At 39.1% G+C, this 18,999-nt stretch overlaps 2 protein-coding genes across 3 annotated transcripts in view; both read right to left on the bottom strand.

The window, feature by feature from the left end:
- The window catches only part of LOC134575555 (tumor necrosis factor receptor superfamily member 1A-like), a 486,416-nt gene that overhangs the window by 307,080 nt on the left and 160,337 nt on the right, over positions 1 to 18,999 (bottom strand). The window lies entirely within an intron of this gene.
- Positions 2,310 to 18,999, bottom strand: part of RRP12 (ribosomal RNA processing 12 homolog) — a 49,216-nt gene continuing 32,526 nt past the window's right edge. The window contains exons 23-34 of one of the 2 annotated variants that reach the window (XM_063434973.1): positions 17,071 to 17,176; positions 15,954 to 16,061; positions 15,298 to 15,455; positions 14,945 to 15,036; positions 14,000 to 14,155; positions 13,011 to 13,177; positions 12,326 to 12,433; positions 8,502 to 8,554; positions 8,053 to 8,134; positions 5,735 to 5,802; positions 3,997 to 4,079; positions 2,310 to 2,868 (exon numbers count right to left, since the gene is read on the bottom strand). In XM_063434973.1, coding sequence (XP_063291043.1) covers positions 2,769 to 2,868; positions 3,997 to 4,079; positions 5,735 to 5,802; positions 8,053 to 8,134; positions 8,502 to 8,554; positions 12,326 to 12,433; positions 13,011 to 13,177; positions 14,000 to 14,155; positions 14,945 to 15,036; positions 15,298 to 15,455; positions 15,954 to 16,061; positions 17,071 to 17,176 — 1,281 coding nt within the window. In that variant the 3' untranslated portion in view covers positions 2,310 to 2,768. Of the gene's footprint in view, positions 2,869 to 3,996; positions 4,080 to 5,734; positions 5,803 to 8,052; positions 8,135 to 8,490; positions 8,555 to 12,325; positions 12,434 to 13,010; positions 13,178 to 13,999; positions 14,156 to 14,944; positions 15,037 to 15,297; positions 15,456 to 15,953; positions 16,062 to 17,070; positions 17,177 to 18,999 lie in introns of those variants that run through there. The other variant, XM_063434974.1, reaches the window with a different exon arrangement.

Below are 18,999 nucleotides of genomic sequence, written 5' to 3'. Positions count from 1 at the left end.
GCTTTCTTCATTCTGTAGCTTTCCAAATAGCTTGCTCTGACTGCAGACTACGCAATTACTACAGGTTATAGTACCATATGGAGTGACAACTAAATGTGTCTGTCAGCCTCTCGCAGCAATCTTCACTGTCATGTAAAGAACTGATCAAACCAACTAACAGTCTGTACAGCAGCACCTTGTGAAGAAAAGCCAGGCACACGTGTGACAGAAAGAAATAGAGTTTGAGAATTTAATGTTGAGGGGATCATAAAACAATACATTGTCTGCCATAGACACTAACCATCTGCATGACAGACAGACAAGGTTGGATAAGAATAGAAGGGAGGGTGCAAGTCCCCCCTAGTGAGGGCGCTAATCAATACTGACAAGTACGTGAATATATAGAAGTATCAAAATTTATTACCATAAAAAGAATACAATTAAATAAAATACTGGGCAATATAAAACAGAGAGCCAACACCAACCACTGAGCTAGCAAATACAAAGGTGAAACAAACAACCCTGGGTCGCGACTCCTAGGGCTGAATATACTTGCGGCTCCTATTACAATAGTGGTGATGAAGTCTCTGGACTGCAATGTGAAGGCTCAACGCGTTTCGTCCTGTGTTTTTCGGGACTTCCTCAGGAGCTGTGGATGCTGTAATATCTTCTCCGGATCTCTCTCTTCTTATACCTTCTGAATCTTCAATCTTCGCGCTAAAAACCGCTGTAGCGCATGCGCATGCTGACATAGAGTTCCATGTAGCTACGGGTGCCTCTAAGGACCAGTAGCTATCAGGAAGTCGCCAGTGCGCATGCGTGGCCGGTTCAAAGCGCACAAAACTTTATCGGCACTGAGTGTAGACACTACACAGCACGATCTAAGCTGGAAGTGACCAAAACTCATTACATACATGCCCATAACGGTTTAAAAAAACCTTGAATTATACCACAAATGTAACAAATATATATAGACTTTCATTTGTGGTATAATTCAAGGTTTTTTTAAACCGTTATGGGCATGTATGTAATGAGTTTTGGTCACTTCCAGCTTAGATCGTGCTGTGTAGTGTCTACACTCAGTGCCGATAAAGTTTTGTGCGCTTTGAACCGGCCACGCATGCGCACTGGCGACTTCCTGATAGCTACTGGTCCTTAGAGGCACCCGTAGCTACATGGAACTCTATGTCAGCATGCGCATGCGCTACGGCGGTTTTTAGCGCGAAGATTGAAGATTCAGAAGGTATAAGAAGAGAGAGATCCGGAGAAGATATTACAGCGTCCACAGCTCCTGAGGAAGTCCCGAAAAACACAGGACGAAACGCGTTGAGCCTTCACATTGCAGTCCAGAGACTTCATCACCACTATTGTAATAGGAGCCGCAAGTATATTCAGCCCTAGGAGTCGCGACCCAGGGTTGTTTGTTTCACCTTTGTATTTGCTAGCTCAGTGGTTGGTGTTGGCTCTCTGTTTTATATTGCCCAGTATTTTATTTAATTGTATTCTTTTTATGGTAATAAATTTTGATACTTCTATATATTCACGTACTTGTCAGTATTGATTAGCGCCCTCACTAGGGGGGACTTGCACCCTCCCTTCTATTCTTATCCTTTGTTTCTTAGGCTTCACTGGGGTGAGCCTATTTTGAGTGGCAGCTTTTCACCTATAGATTATATCTATTTGCACCTTGTCTCTGGATCCATTTCTATCTTATATTGGATTTGATAGACAAGGTTGGATCCTCATCTGACAGCAGGGGTCAGACAGACAGAGCTTGATAACTCATTAAATTATAGTGATTCCTGTCAATGGATTGCACTCTAGCTCAGCTTGTCAGAAAAAAAGAAGAAGACTGCAGGAAAAAAAAAAAAAAAGACTGCAGGAATTTGATCAAACAGCAGGAGAGCAAATTATTTCCTCTCTGCAATCCCCTGAAAAAGGAGTACTTTATTCGAATTAATAATTGGTTGTTTTTTTTTTTTATCTAAACTCACTTTCCAACCATTTATTAAAACGGCCTGACATTTTACCTGTTGTATTTCCACTAGATAATTAGGCAAGGGAAGAAAAAGCAAATATTAGAATTTCAGCCCAGAGGAATGATGTGCCTCATTTGCACCCACAAAGTAAAATGTTCTGTGTTTAGAACAGGGAATTGCTGGCATTTCACAGCAGTAAAAGGGATTTTTTTTATTTATTTAGTTATTGTGGTTTACCGTACTTTTCAAAACCAGGCTTAATGCTAAAAGCCTTGCAGAGATACAATAAATAGGGGAAGATTACACTCAATGATTGGACACAAAGTGCAATTATCAGACAAGAAGAACTGAAGCAAGGATGCCTTGTGTAGCTGTGATGTAATCCAATATATATTTGCTGATCCACACAATAAGGAACACACTGTGGGTATTTCGTAATTTAGAACACAATTCACATTATGACTAAATGAATCCTAAAACATAAGCCAGGATCGATCTGTGTCAGAATGTTGGACAGGGATCAGCCTGATGGCTCCAATGAGCAATTCTAGGGCACTACATGGTTTAGAAATAGATGCAGGGCAAAAACAAAATAAAAATGCGCCTCTGTTGACACTGGATTTATAATTTGTAAACACAGCAGAGTCCTCCACTCCCATAATTAAAACTGGAGTTGGTGATTGCGCATTGCCCTCCATCAGTCCACATAGCAGCGCAAGGGGGAAAAAAAAAAAAGAAAAAAACAAGTTTGTTTATTAAAGAAATCGGATTCAAACAAAGTCCAAACAGGGAGATAAAACGAAGGAGCGCTCAAGCCTTTCGCTCTTTCCTTTTCTTTCTTCCGGTCTGTGCCCCTCTCTGTGCAGCCTTTACAAAACCCTTAAACTGGCCTTGAATCTTCGCCTTTTTCCTGCACATTAGAGAGAAACGAGAATGTAGAATGAGAACATTAGTCATTGTTTGCGTTAAAGCAGAGGATTTTATGCATTGTGCGAACTCGATACACGTTTGTATTGTCATTTTCATCGTACAACTGCAAATTTATTACAAGGAGTAATTTCATCTCTTTTCAATAAAAGGTTATGTTTAATGCATTTTAGTTTCTGCTCTTTCCTTTCAATGTAACTTAGTAGCTATAATGGAGTGAAAGAAAATGTTGGTTTGAAGTGGCCTAAATAGTGAAAATAAGTTAATTTCTAAGAATATTCTTTAGGTGTCTTAAAAGTAGATCTGTAGAAAAAGACTAGAAAATGTCAAGATTTTAAGATGGACGAAATGGAAGTTGAGAATAGGATTTTGCTGCTGAACAACAGATATTATTGAAAACAATTAGTCCAATAACTAACTACAATAATATCAGTGAACACGAGAAATCGGCATGTTGTCAATTGGTGCAATTATTTAAATCCTCGACTCATAGGAACAATCCAGGAAGTACTCATTTTAATAGTTTAAAAAAGTGCCACATTTCATTTGCAATCTGCACTTTCATAAATAATTGCAGAAACATCTCCCTGGCCGTCAAAGAAAACCTCCTGATTGGTCATTTCTCCAGCAATGACTGAAAGGGGATGGCTTGAAAAGGCTACAGACAAGAGATCTGCAGCCTTCTGTTAGATATATCTCAAATGCAAAAAAAAAAAAAACCAGTATAATAAATGCATGCATGTTTGCGATACATCTACTAAATAGCGATATTTACATGTATTTATTAATTTTGTCAATTGAATGTTCTTGTAAAAATATACTTACACAGCATGCATCTTATTGGCTTTTCTTTTAATTTTTTTTGTGATGAGCCAAACAATTTCCTAACATTAATTTGTAATTGATAAATATGATAAGACGACACACTTTAGAGGGACTGTTTTCAGTAGCCCACCTCCCACTTTTTACATATTGCCCCACTCCTTATACATTTTTTTTACATCTAGAAAGGGCACTTTTAGGTACAGGGGAAATAAGAGGCTAACAAGGTATTTATGCGGCATGTCTTCTAGACAATGAAAACATTACTATGAGTAGTGAGGATTGGTACCTTCGATTTAATGTGGCTTTGTTAAGAGGGATGTAGGCATACGGATCATGTTTGCCTTTCTGCTTTACATCACCTTTTCCTTTCTAAAAAATAAAGAAATCACAAAAAAGACAATTATTCTTCAACCTGTTACACATTTATTTAAACATTCTTTAATACAGCTAACAGGGCGTCATGGGTATTGCAGTTCACAATCATGTGCAGTGCGCAGACGACATGTTATAAGGCATTCATCAATGCAGAGAACCACCTGCATTCTGATTCACTTTTTATAGCGAAGTGCACAGAACACGCATTCTGCCTCGTAGTCACCTATGATCTTCATTTTCAATCATTCAAAAATAAAACATACCATCTTTTCTGGAGAGGCTGAATTATTTATGATATAGGAGTACCAGAATATTGCCAGATTTACTTGTAACGTCATAATTAATTTACTAAGCAATGTTTTTGTTTTTTTTCCTCAAGACCCAGTGTGCATGCTACAAAACAGTGCAGTATTGCTGGAGCTATTTTGCCACCAATATGCATTTACATATTTTAAACAAAATAATGCACTAACAATCTCAGAAAATGTTCTGTGTCAAAAGGTAAAATCTATTCGACTCTCACACTGGGTTTGAGCGAACAATCATACAGCAAAGGAAATATATCAAATGTTTACAATAACGGCACAGTGCACACACCAGATATATATACGCACATATATATGTACTGAGTTATTGATATCTTTATTGGATCAATTTCCTTAACCCCTTAAGGACACATGACATGTGTGACATGTCATGATTCCCTTTTATTCCAGAAGTTTGGTCCTTAAGGGGTTAAAGGGGCATTTCAGACACACACATACATAAATTTGTTTGTTTTTTTAAAAACATTTTATTTTTAAAACTATAACTAGTTTTAGTTTTGTGCAAAAAGGCCACCCTCTTTATAACTTTTTAACCCAACCTGCTATACTTCACTTTATTGCTCCATAACACAGATGTGAATGATGCCTTGGCTGTGATCCCAAGTCGTTGGTTATAAGAAACTCCCCACTGCTATGAAAAGTTAATTAACATCAAAACTGGCTGAGTTACTTTCTGGTTTGATATGGGCTCACTATTAAGGGTGTGGGCTCAGGGAATTTGCAGCAAATGTACATAATGTTAATTTGTTGTCATGCTTCGTTTAGTCTTTTTGTATATATTTGTAACAGGACTACCCATATAAATAATGAAAGTAATGGATTAACTAAAGCATTGAGTGTCCCTCTATACCACCTGTGCCTTTTTACCCATTATAATAATAAAAAAAAAAAAGTCATAAGAATAAAATTAACTTTATAGATCCCACCAACAGTCTTAAATACTGTTGAATTGTTATCGGTTTATTCTAAATGTCTGTATCGTTTTTTTTGTTGAACATTTATTCTAACCAAATATTCGTTTTACTATGGAGGAAGAAGAGGGAAAAATACAGATTATAAAATACAATGTATATCCAGATACCGGCATATTCTAAACAGCAATTGTATGTATTTTCAAGATTTACATGTTTAAAGAAAAGCATCGCCCTCAAGTGCAAAACGGAATACAGTCTGTCTTTGTCGCAATGATAACAATAAGCCACTGCCATATTGTAAGAGGAATGCACGGCAATCGTATTCAAAACCCATTTGTATGTGCTATATAGAAAACAAACAGTTTGTGCAGAGTTTCAGAATTCATACAAAACAATAACTATACAATACCTTTGACTTGTAATGCGTTCCAATCTCTGGCTTTTTGGAGAACGGTCTGTGAATCCCTGAGCCACCAGCTAGTAATATAAAAGAAAAAAAATACTGTTTTTGTGGAGTCTAAGGATTTGAAAAGATCCAATACTTGCGTAAATGTAACTAATACATATTTATGTTATTATTGAGTTGCCGGTTATTCTAATCAATTGAAAATGTGTAACTATAAGACCTATATGTTGCTATTTGTGAGTTCCACTACAAAGTTTCTTCCTTATTCTGTAAATGAAATGGGTTTAGTGACTGCTGGAATATTAAGTATACCACGATATCTTTATCCATGCACTCAGTATCTTCTTTTAGGAGTCTTGAATTAAGTGATATATATGGGAGAAGGTTTGTCAGTGATGTCCGTAACTGAACCGACAGCAAGGTAATAAGGACGGTTCAAATAACCAGAACAAAAGGAAAAGGTATTGGATGAGGCATACACACAGATACTCAAGTCCAGGGGACAGGAGACAAATGGTTTAAAACGGCACTGGAATCTTTATGAAACACTCATTTTGACGGTGTTAAAATTTCACTGAAATTCCAACCCACTCAAAAGATATACAGACACAAAGTAGGGACTACTTTGTTTTTTTTTTATTTCTCCTCCGCCTGACTGTCTTAGGCCCAAGGCGTAGTCTAAGAGTCAAATGTACCAGCAATCACCAGTGATACCAAATAGACCTCAATGCTGTACTCTAGGCAGTGATGTCTGCTCCTGTTGAAGAGGAGTATTGCGAGAAAGATTGCAGCGCCCGTGAGGTACAGGTTCAGGTAATTACTCACACTTCTACCTGCCCGCCCATTCCCTCACTCTAGCCACCGGACACCCATCGGGGGACTTTGCCACTGTCTGTGGACGAATTCGCAAAGTCCAAAGAAAGACACAGAAGGATTGGTGTTCCAGAGGAGACTCACAGATCTTTCTGGACTTTTATGGTTATAATCCTAAGCATCTTCATGAGACATTTTGTGCTGCTTCCACACCACTATTTTTTAAAATAAGCACAATTATTTTATTGCCCTCAACCTTGTCTTTGCCTATTTTGCTATGAACCTTTGTATACAAGAGGGCAACACTCCTCGATCGCAAGCCTGGCATCAATGACGGGAATCCTCTCTTAATATAAAGATCAAAACTGTTATAAAGCTTGATGTAGACTTGTAAATTAAACAAAATATAAATAAATGATCGCAACCAATAGCTAGCTTTAAAGGGAATGCACTGCACTACAGAGACAATGCTAGAACCCATATGTGCGCCTTTCCCTCCCTGTAATGCAAGTAATAAATTCTCTTCCAGCACCTGTCAGCCAACCTCCCTACCCACTGTTAACCCCTTCTTTGGCTGCCAAGCTCCCTACCCACTGTTAACCCCTTCCCCTCTTGTTCCTGTTAATCAATCTCGATAGAGAGAGAGATAGCTAGATGGAGAGATATAGCTAGATGGAGAGATATAGCTAGAGAGAGAGATAGCACAAAGCTCTAAAGCTCTATAGGTATTTGTGAGTTTGTCTCTTTATATTTATTTATGATACCTAATGTGGCAAGCAAATGACATGCAATCAGAGGAGGAGCACGATATCTGATCAAAGTGAGGATTAAAACCAACTATTCTAAAGCTAGTTTTTACACTATTTAAGGAAAAAGGCATTTAGTGACAGTTTACAGTTGGGCGGGAAGGGGGGGGCGACCACAAATATATGCATTTTTTGTTACCTATACATTTCCTTTAATTCTTGTTCTAATTCAGTCACTTTTATTAGCAAATAATTATTTTCTGTACAGCAAGGCTTGATAAGTTCGCCGTGACCTAGAAATTGCTTCTGGTACTTAGAATTGTCTCCTCTGCAGGTTTAAATAGGGGCTGATGGACAAGCTGCTCCAGATCTCTGTTACACTATACATGGCCATCACTTTTTATATAACAAGTAACACGTTCAAAGGACCACATTCAACCTCTGACAGAACTTAGACTGTAATTCCAACATGTCTAAAATTTTTTATTTTGTGGGGAACCCAATAATCCTTGTAAAAAAAAAAAAATGAATATTAAAATTCCTTCCCAAATCCAACCTTTAGCCCTGCATCCAATATATGTTTATGCCCCGTATGATCTGTGTTGGCAGAATTAATACACTCCCCCCCCCACCACGGACGTATTTCCCTTCTGCTCTTTTTTTTTTTTATTTTGTTTTACACCTTTTGGACTGATCACATTTGTCATTCTATTCTTTTTTCCTTTGCTATTGCATAATATGAACTTTCATCAGAAAAATTACCTTTATACTGTGACGAGCTGCCCACTGCATATTCATCATCGTCGTAGTCTACTTCTCGGAAGCGCTTCTTTTGTGCTTTTTTCTGCAAAGAATATAGTGGGGGTTTTTTTCAAAATGTTTGTCATGAAATGCACTACGTAGAAACGTATTCTCCACATTTAGCTCTAACTGAAAATTCCTTGAATGATGGAATGAAGGTTAACTTGCATATTATAGCAAACCCCTGTTTGTGAGTGTAGTCCTCACAGTTTAACAACAGTACACACAATTTCAATGGAACAGTGTACGTTTCACTCTCAGGGTCAAGCACTGACATTTACAAACTGCTAATACAAACAGGAAGGCGTGAATCAGGGTATAATATTTTTTGTAATTTCTTTTTTTTTTTTTTAAAAGACTGCTTCACTGCAAAGCACACTGCAATGAGAATCTCTGAAGTTTTAGCTTACCGTTCGAAGTCCAACCTCCTGCATTAGATCGGCCATCTCTTCATCCACATTTACTAAAAAGAAAACAGGAGAGAATTATTACATTGCATACATTCCCATTATATCCTCTGAAAGGGTGCCAAGTCACAATGAGGTCCATAGCTCCCAAGGAAAGTGGCTTCCATGATGCAGTATGGTGTGCATTCAGGAACACAGCAGCCAAAAGAAAAGTATGTGGATTGTGTGTAATTTAACCACAAGATGTTTTTTGTCAGTGAATGTGAGATGAGAAAATGCTGGTTATGGCATGTACTCTGCCCACTGTGATCAATGAGCTTAAGAGAGACGAAAGCAATCTCTCAAATCCTATAGAATCACAAAAAGCCGCACCTCTGAAACAGTGTTTATTTTATTTAAATCAAACTAAGCAATTTGAAAGAAAGAAAGAAAGAAAAAAAAAAAAAAGAAAAAAGGCCAGCCCCTTAAGTCTGGGATGTCTTACAAAGAAATGTCTTAATTAGGATTCCAAATATTTAGATGAATAAGCAGGAATCAGTCAAGTTTAATGGCTGTCAGACCTTTCAATGCCGTGTCACGGAAACGCTTAACAAATCTAAGCCATAGAATAGTGCACACTAGTATCAAAATTTGGGATATATGATGAAGGTACAACTGACTGTTCGGAATCTCTGGGGGGAGTCTATGTTGCACCATGTACTTTTGCCATCTAGGAGAGAATCACAGCTCTGGAAGAATGAGCCATAAGAGAGCCAAGCACAGATATTCAATATACTGCACAAGTACAAGGCTCCTAGTCTCACTTTTCATGTTTGCAAAGGATGTTGCAGCTTGGTTGCCTGTCCAAATGCAAACCCAAGAACTCAACGAAGAGAAAATAAAAATGTGAGTTTCTATAATAAGTGATGTCAAAAAACAATTGACAGGCACTGGGCTTGCAGTATGTGTGTAGGGGACATCCCATGGAGTCACGCTATATTTAATACAATATGCACTGCAGGAGAGCTGATAGAAGTTCTACAGGAGTCCAGAAACAAAACAAAAAAAAGAAAGAAAATGGACAGTGAGTCAGGAATTCCTGCCGAGAGACTTTCATTAGCTGAAGCGTCAACGTGAAGGATTAGAAGAGAAGAAAAATTCTCGCTTGTCCTAAATTTATCTCCTGCTCCTACCGTTAGTCAGAAAGACTAAACCATATCCACATATATAATATATATATTTATACATATTATATACACACATATATATATACACACACACACACACACACACACACACACACACACAATAGGCAGACTTTGAAAGACAATTGAAAATCAATATTTAATGCTACTCCAATCTGTCAATCGTCTTTATCAATTCAACTACCTTTAATGCACATGCAAAAACTAGCAAGAGAGTACATTAGATTTTACATGCATCCTTTACGCATCTGTATGAGAATATGTAATGGGGATACTAACTACATAGATGTAGCATAAGGAGGGACGTAAATAACGGTTTCTATTATTTTGTATGTACGCGCTGTTAGAACATTTACATCTCACATGATATTTTGTTTTGTGACGGAATAGGTTTGCTAATAGTCTGCGCAAACACTCCTATAGCATTACAGCCTCTATCTATAGCCATTTCATGTATCCAACTCTTTCTCTTGCTGGGGAAGGGAGGAATTGTTACAGATAAACCATCCACTGACTCCTCACTTGCTCTTGTTACCTACTTTTACAGTAAATTCTGCTTTTCCATTAAAAAGACAATAAACGGGGGGCGGGGCCTGACAGCCAACATGGCAGGACGTGCTCTATGAGAGCTCCAGCAAAAACGGGCAGAAACTTGGCAATCCCGGCTACATTAAAGATGCCGGCACCACACGGGACCCAAAAACAGGTCCAGGACCTTACCGGGAACAAACTGACACCCGACTTGCACCGCTTCACACTGCGAGCACAAGTTCCGACCATGCGGCCTAAACTAGAGCGGAGCCCGAGGCCTGGGGGAGGCGGCCGATCCCCCGGCTTAGGACCTGCTCCCAAGCGCAACCAAACGACTGCCCCGCTGCCCCCCCCTCTGGACCAGCGGGGGATATCCCGGTCCTCGCAGGGGACGATTACCCCCCCTACACAGCCCCAAAAAGCGACGAAACAGGAGACAAACCAGAACTACAAAGGTTCAATCAAGATGGCGGCCAAAGCACGAACGGCGCCAAACCGCTCCCTTAATAAGCCACCCGAAAGCATTGGGGTATTCCTTGAACGGCTCAGCAATCATTTATGGACCAAACTCCATTTCAGAGGCCGGTCCCTCCACGCAGCAATATGCGCAATGGCGGTATGGATACGACCGGTGACCCGGCGCCGACTAGGCAGATACTTACCCCCAGCCACTGGAGCGGTCTCAGGTCAGAAAAGAAACCGGGGATCGAAACGGCGAGTGCGGACGACATCTTCCCCCCCCGCAAATAGCAGACGGCCCTGCGTCTACCGGACCGACACAATCGACTCCGCCCGACGCACTCCTCACTCAGAGGAACCTGACCCCTCCGACCACCAAAGCGCAACCCAGCATATGCAGACCCGCACAGTAACTCGGAGAACGGCACAGCCTCACACCATCAAATCTGTCCGGCTATTATGCTCCCTGCGACACCCCATCGAGACCGCTTGGCCACAGCATATTGCCGAGCGGATTCCTGCTACTGGGCGGCGAGCCTCAAGGACTGGCATAGGCTGAGGGCCTAAGGCGGACTAACTGCAAGTATCCCATACCTACCTGTTATTTCGCAGGGATACCTGCTGCTCCTACCTGCAAGATGGTCATGAGCACCACTGGACTGCCGAGGACTCAGTTTCCTTTCCCCTTTACTTTTTGTTTTGAAAACCTAACTCACTCACTGAGGTACTCCTCACCTGACTCCTCAAATACCAGCCTAACTTACCTCAGCCTCAATAGAGTGAAGCAGGTACCAGTGGACTGATGTACCCCTACTGTTGTAAGTCTCCTGGATAGCTTAATCCACCGGCATCCAGTGTTATTAAGGCCAATTATAGCAATGTAGTCAGTAAGCCTAACATATATTGTTTTACCTGCTAATTAGACCTCCTTGGAATTCCTATACCCGACGCGTCTAAGCCTGTTTTATTTTAAGCAACCCTATAGTTTAAACCTGTGATCGAAACCTATAGATGGCTAAATGTACTAACAGTGATGTATCACCATTTATTTCTCTAATACTGATAGCACTGCCAGGGCAGACTTGAAACCTGAAAGTTGGTCAATCTCGTTGTTTTACATATTATTTCAGCTGTTGTAGACATGTCTAGCCTATCCTCCTTTTATACACATAACCTTTGATGCATAGCCTGCTACACTACTGGTAATGAGCAATAGGGAGATGCATTTCCTGTTACATGTAAGCTAGCATATCTCACTAAAATGTTGAAGCATGTTATTTTCATTTTATTATAAAATTGTGCTGTCTAATGTATGCCACAAAGATGTTTAACACTGTCACTGTCTGGCTTGTCACAGCTGTCGTGGCTTTCACAAGCGTAATGTTATGCTCTGCACAGAAAAAATAAAGAATTAAAAAAATTAAAAAAAAGACAATAAACCTGTTACCCCCTTCCCATTCCACTCTCCAAACGGTGTGAGTTTACGGCTCAGACAGACATTATGGAGACTCCAACCAGGTTTAGTAGCTCTATGTTCTGTGTGTGCTTTGGTCTCTCTTAAGATCAAGTCTCCAATACAGAATGTAACTGCACAGGATGAAGACAGAACTAATCAGCAACAGATGAAATTGAAGCTGAAAATAAACCGCGTACCTTTTGATTTCTCTTCCTCTGCTTCATCATCCGGGATAATAAGACGGCCATCCGATGTGGTTTTAAAGTCGTGCTTCAGCTTCGCACCTTTTACATCAGGTCTTGTGGCTGGGTGACAAGGATAAAGATGGAGGTTTAAACCAACATTATATGTAGGTCATTTAACAACATTCTAAAGAGATGATGAAAATATCTATAAATTAATCAACACTATCTGAGAATTTTATTCTACACATTATTATTGTCATTATTTAATGGATAGTTTAAGTTAAAAATACTAATTGTCTCAGTGCACCTGCAAATAATCAGTTAAAATAAAACATAGGCAGTGATTAGTTTTTAAAAAAGTTATTATCTAAAGCCCTAAAATCCTACCTTTTCTGCAAGTTCTGCAGCCTAGCTGATCCACCCAGTTTCTAACCCCCATTAACTAGATATACACACAGACAGACAGACATGACTGGAGGACATATTTAGACCCAATTATGTAAAATACATTTTGGGGTTCAATATTGACAAACATCACTTGTGTGGTCTCTTATAGCCCATTCCATCATGAGGAAAGGCATGGACATTACTAAAGACTTGAAACATGATTTAAAACCTCCTTGAAAGAAGATGATTCGATTGTGATTATGACCGGACTGCATCTAATGAAGGCTTCACAGGAAATGCAATGTCTCACCCAAGACTCTCTGGGCTGCATTTGGATCGAGGAAGTTCAGTGGTTCATCTTGCTCTCCTTCTTTTAGCCAGGCATGGCTCTTCTGCTTGGTCTGCTTCTTCTGCTGCTTTCTGGGCCTCTCTTTCTCGTCATCTTCATCGTCGGTATCTGCCAACAGATCGTCAATGCTAAAAATCGAAAACGAGAGATGGAAATTAAATCGAGCATAATATGGCTTATTTGATACATAAAGAGTTGTCACTGACTTAAGTAATGCCACAAGCAGGTATGTCCGAAGGAAACACAGAATATAAAACACAAGAGGCTTCAGTCAATTTGTGACCTATAACCAGAGCTGTGGATCTGATAGTGGGTAAGTTACCTATATAGGTGCTCAATCTACTGGTTGTACAGTAGTGGACAGTCTGCTTTATTCCATAACAAGGTGATATCTGGACTATCAGGTTATCACCGTTTAGCAGACTTTCCCTATTAGCCATTTGACTGTTTGTTGTCTTTGTCGTGTGTTTTCTTGTCAAACTATTTGTAGTTTACTTGTTGGAGTCCAGGATTATGTGGACCTTCTATGCAGTACTTAGTAAAAGTTAAGTTTTTGTATTTATACCGGTCTATCCATAGGTAGTATTCCACCTTTATATGCTTACGTTATACTTTATCCTCCTACTCTTTCTTTTTGCTGGTTTGTTCAAAGCAAGACAGTCCCCAATTGTTAGTAGGAATTGGGGTGAATCGACAGCTTAATGACCACATTTAACATAAAACTATTTTTTTTTTTTAAATAAGACACACGAAAAGCCAAAATTAGATTTTCTGTTTTACATTAAACTGCTCCTGAGAAATCTCAGCCCAGTAAATCACCTCATCAGATAAACTATTGGATAGCTCTGAAATATCGGGACAGGGAATAAAAACATTGTTTAATAATCAAACTAGAACGTTTTTCATTTTAGTCGCCTTACTTCGGGAAGGGGCTGGGACAATTCTCTCACCTGTCTCCCTTGATCTTTGCTTCCTTGTCATCCTCCTCACCCTGAGAAGAGTCCTGTTTCAGGGCTTTCTGTTTCTTGTTCTTTGCCTCTGCCTTGCGGATGTTTACGAGAACTTTATGATACTCCTCAGGAAGCATATTTTTCACCACATCAAACCTAGATTTGCAGATTATCAAAACAATGGTCATTAATACTAAACCGCGTTATATTCCATATACTAAACACAGCATTTTATCTAATAAACAGACCTAAAGCAACACTGTTGGTACTATAACTGCTGCATCTCATTGAAGTGGTTATAGTGTCTCGTGTCTCATGGCACTATCCTTCCATGCAGTGTTAAAACGCCAGTCACAGTGAATGTACATTCATCATCCACCAACAAAAATCATTGCAGCATTCCACAATGAATGGGGCTGTTATGGGAGTATCAGTGAGTGGCTACATTTTAGGTTACATATGTGAAAGCATGCGTGTGGTGGATTTTATCATAATCATCAGCAGTCAATGTAACAACGGTATAATATATCATGCAGGAATACATTATAATACTACACTTGCAGACACTACAGCAACACCACCACACAGATGGAATCAAATCGAAAACATTTTAATATTTATTGGACGGCTACAGCTGGTAATTGAAATGCTTCCGTATAAATTCAGGTTACATAGAAACAGATTTAAATATCTTTAAAACAAAATCTGAATATTTTGCTGCAATTCCAGGCATATGTTTAAAGACTGTGGCTGACTCCTATAATCTGTGAATATTTCAAACTTTCCAGGCTCATTATTTCCACCCCCCACAAGCGAGTGAGTGTACCATGGACTGTTCAAGCTTATAGTGGCAAGTAACATTTGATGCCTGGCTAGCACTGCAGGACTTGAAATATGAAGCCTTGCAAACGGTCACATTACAAATAAATGTATATAATTACCTACCCAAACTTTCGGATGAATTTGGTGAAGATGTTTCGAAGTTTCACACGAAAATGACGCCTCATGTCTTTATTTATATTTCCAATTGCTTCTATCTACAAAAGATGGGGGAGGAAAATGAGCGCAGAACTGTGATCACATGCAAACAACAGTTGCAGCCTGTGGAAATCTGTACGCACACGTGGTAGATGCATTATGCCGAAATGCAGACATTTTTTACATTCAGTGTCATTTTGGAAGCTGCGTGTTGTATTCACACTTTCAAAAGGAACATATGCTTATTTTTTTGTAAGAACACATACTGAAATAACGAACAAACAAAAAATTGTAAAGCTTGACAAGTGACACTTTCTTACCATCATCTGCAGCTGTTTAGAGAGAACTTTTATGTCCATGATAAAGATGATTACTTTAATGAAACCCAGAGCTGCTTTCACAATTTCACGCGTTTTGGAGATCAGAAGAAGACACACATTCTGTAAAAGATGTTCGATGATATCCACTCCCATCTGTTCTGTAACAGAAGTATGCGAAGGAACAACTTAGCTACTGATCTGGAACAAACTAACGCAGCATCGCTTGTGCTGGGAATAATCGATAAAGCTAAAATATGAAATCAAGCATCCATCAAATGCAACAATTCCCAGATAACATATAAGGCTGCAAAACTTCCATTAGCCCTGCAGGTAAAATTGACAATGCTTTAGTTACATCTACAGCGTGAAACTGCTTGGCCAAAATTTTATTAGGTCGAGACATGTCCTTCTCAAATAAAAAGAAGGAAAAAAGTGGTTTTATTACCGGTATTAAATATCTCCATATATTGTAAAGTCTAAGTATGTTTCCATACTGGGAAATTTGAACAATTATGCTAATGTAGGGATAGATTTTTGCAATAAATAAACAGGAAATAGTTTACAGCACACCATATCGGCATCAGAACCAGAAAAGGCAATCAATGCAAGCAGATTAGTCATTTGAAATTCAGTGCGACTCCGCATTTATGGGTTACCTTTGAATTCAAAGAGGAGCCTTGTAAGTGTAAAAACTGCACAGCTGATCATGGTCACAGAGCCAGCCAATCCAGCGTACACAACAGCAAGGTAACTTTCCATAGCATCTGTCAAAGAAGTATTGATTAGAGACAACGCTTTACCTATTCAATGTGAGGTTGAAGTCCTAACTGAATGGCCAACAAAGCAATTTTCAGAATTTATACATCTTCACATACACACCACCATAAACATACCAAAGTATGTATCATGCAAAAAAAAAAAAAAAACATACATTTAAAAATCCAATGGTTAATTTGATAAAACAACGGTTTCTGTAACCTAGCTAAAACTACATATAAAAAAAATAAAATAAAAAAAGAACCAATTTGCACCACTTAAAGGAAGTCATTTTGCAGCATGTGTAAAGACTTGCAGGGCTGCCTTTAATGAAGAATGAATGAATGAAAAGGCTTGCTGTGGCAATTAGAGGCAAGTGTAGGCTTCCAATGACTTCTGCAAGTGTCTTTTTTTTTAATTTAAGTTAATTTAGCAGAACGAGGGTTTATGGAAAATGTATAGCTCTCTCTCATTCAAAGATAAGTACTGGCCGTGATCTCATAGTTAAGCATCATTACAAGTACAGCTCACTGTTGTTGTTATGGTGTAATGAGTCATTGGGTGCAGTCTCACAGTTTTCTGTCTGGTTTTAAAAAGTTAGAAAAACATTAAGGGAGCTCCCTCCACCACTAATCCTTACACCCTCGGCAGACATGTGGAGAACGCTGAATGTTCACTGCAATATGTGACAGAGGCTGCTAAGGCTTGGGTGACAAGGATAGGCTGGAAGTGATTGGAATGGCTTGCACAACATGTGTAATTAGGTCAGATTTAAATGAATAATGCAGAAAAAAAAACTTCTCAGCAGCAGAAAGGTCAGGCTTTAGGTACCAGGCAAACCCCACTTCTTGTCGAGCACCAGAGAAACTGCATCCAAAGACTACTTGCAAAAATCTGTAGCATTTATGGTGCTTAGATCGTCATTTAAAAGATCTCCTACATCTTCTAACTTTTAACAGCAATAAACCAATGCTGGCTTTGCTCATATTTTGCACAGACATATAGTTCATGGGATACCTCTGGGGTCATCTCTGAATCGGAGGAAAGCATGACCAATCTCTGCAAGGAGTGTGTAAGCATTCTTTCGTGCCCCCACCGACATTTCTCTGGTACAGATCATCACCTGAAAAATATTATTAGATTTATGTTAAGTAATGCGTCTTTGCAACATCACAATATGATGGCTGGCACATGAGAGTCTAGGAGGAGCTAGAAAGGAAAGGTCTGGAGGGTGTTTATCCAGAGAAATAATAAAAGGGCTTTCTCTGCTTCTCCAGCATTGACCTACAATCCACACAATCTTCAGTCACTTGTAATGACGCAAGCGCACAAGGGAATAGCACTTTCATCACAAAAGAACACAATTTCTCTTTCATAGAATGTTGGCTAAAATCAACCCTTAAACGTCTGAAATACATCAGGTGACAAGACTCTGAATAACTTTTTGGCTGACCAGAAGATTATTTTTTGTTTGCATATTTCCAATGGAACTCTATTTAATGTGCCTATTTACAGAGCGATGTTAAAAAAAAAAAAAAAAAAAGCTGGTTACCAAATAAATTATTGTAATGCCTGCCTGCAGTGGAGGGGGAGAGAGGGGACCTAATCTATTCTCATTTATAAATTAACTGTAGTTATCAACTATTTGAAGGAAAAATAGAAATTAATATATAACACTACTAAGCACCCAAACCTTTCACAGTGAGGATATAAACATTTGGGGAAATTTATTAAAGTGTTCTGTTCAAAAAAGTGGAATATGGAATATGACTGCAGGTTCTACTGTTTTCCATGGTTACTGCTCTACTTTTAAACAAAACATTTTGATAACATCTCTCGCATTAAGTTGATTATGCATTTCTAAAAATTGTACTGTAGGAGGAAAATTCTAGCACTGCATATGTTAGTGTGTATATATACCGTATATACTCGAGTATCAGCAGAGTTTTTCAGCACATTTTTTGTGCTGAAAAAGCCCCCCTTAGCTTATACTCGAGTCACTGTCTGTATTATGGCAACTTACATTGCCATAATACAGACCAGGACCGCCGGGCTCATTACAAGCCTGGCGGTCCTGTTGGAGGCCGGCAGAAAGTGTTTACTTACCTTTGCAGCAGCTCCGTTCACCTCCGTTCCGTTCACCTCCCAGAGTATATCTCCCAAGACCAGTGGCCGTCAAAACGTTGCCATGGGTTACCGTGGCAACGCTCCGCGCGGCACGCACACTGCGAGACTTACACTGAGAGCTGAACAGAACGGAGGTGAACGGAGCTGCTGCAAAAGGTAAGTAGATGCTTGCTGCCGGTCCCCCACTGCACAGCCCATGCCACTGGACCACCAGGGAATCATATAGTCCCCCTTTCTGGCCAGGTAACAGGCAGGGAGGGGGGACAAAAAAAAAAGTTACACAAAATTAAATAATCAAAATAATATTTTTTTAAAAATGCAAATACTTATATTAAAATAAAATAAAATAAAAAAAATGCCCTCCTCACACCCAGTTTACACACACTACACAAACACTGCATTCATTATATACACACTACACAAACACACACTCTACATTCATTATATACACACTGTAAATAAATATTCAAATAATATTCATTATATACATACACTGTAAATAAATATTCAAATAATGTAATTTTATTGGGATCTAATTTTATTTAGAAATTTACCGGTAGCTGCTGCATTTCCCACCCTTTGCTTATACTCAAGTCAATAATGTTCCTATTTTTTGTGGTAAAATTAGGTGGGTCGGCTTATACTCGAGTATATACGGTATTTGTGATTTCCCCACAATTACCACTTGAGTGTGCACTGGATTCTTATGGCTGGAATGATGAGTGACATTTAAGCCTGTCAAGCAGAGTAGGACTTTGAGTTGTGAGCTTTGTATATTTACATACACACATTTACACAGCTCAAAATTTCTGTAGCCAC

This window comes from Pelobates fuscus, chromosome 10 (genome assembly GCF_036172605.1).
Source record: "Pelobates fuscus isolate aPelFus1 chromosome 10, aPelFus1.pri, whole genome shotgun sequence".
Classification (NCBI taxonomy): domain Eukaryota; kingdom Metazoa; phylum Chordata; class Amphibia; order Anura; family Pelobatidae; genus Pelobates; species Pelobates fuscus.
This window is presented reverse-complemented; position numbering and strand designations above follow the sequence as displayed.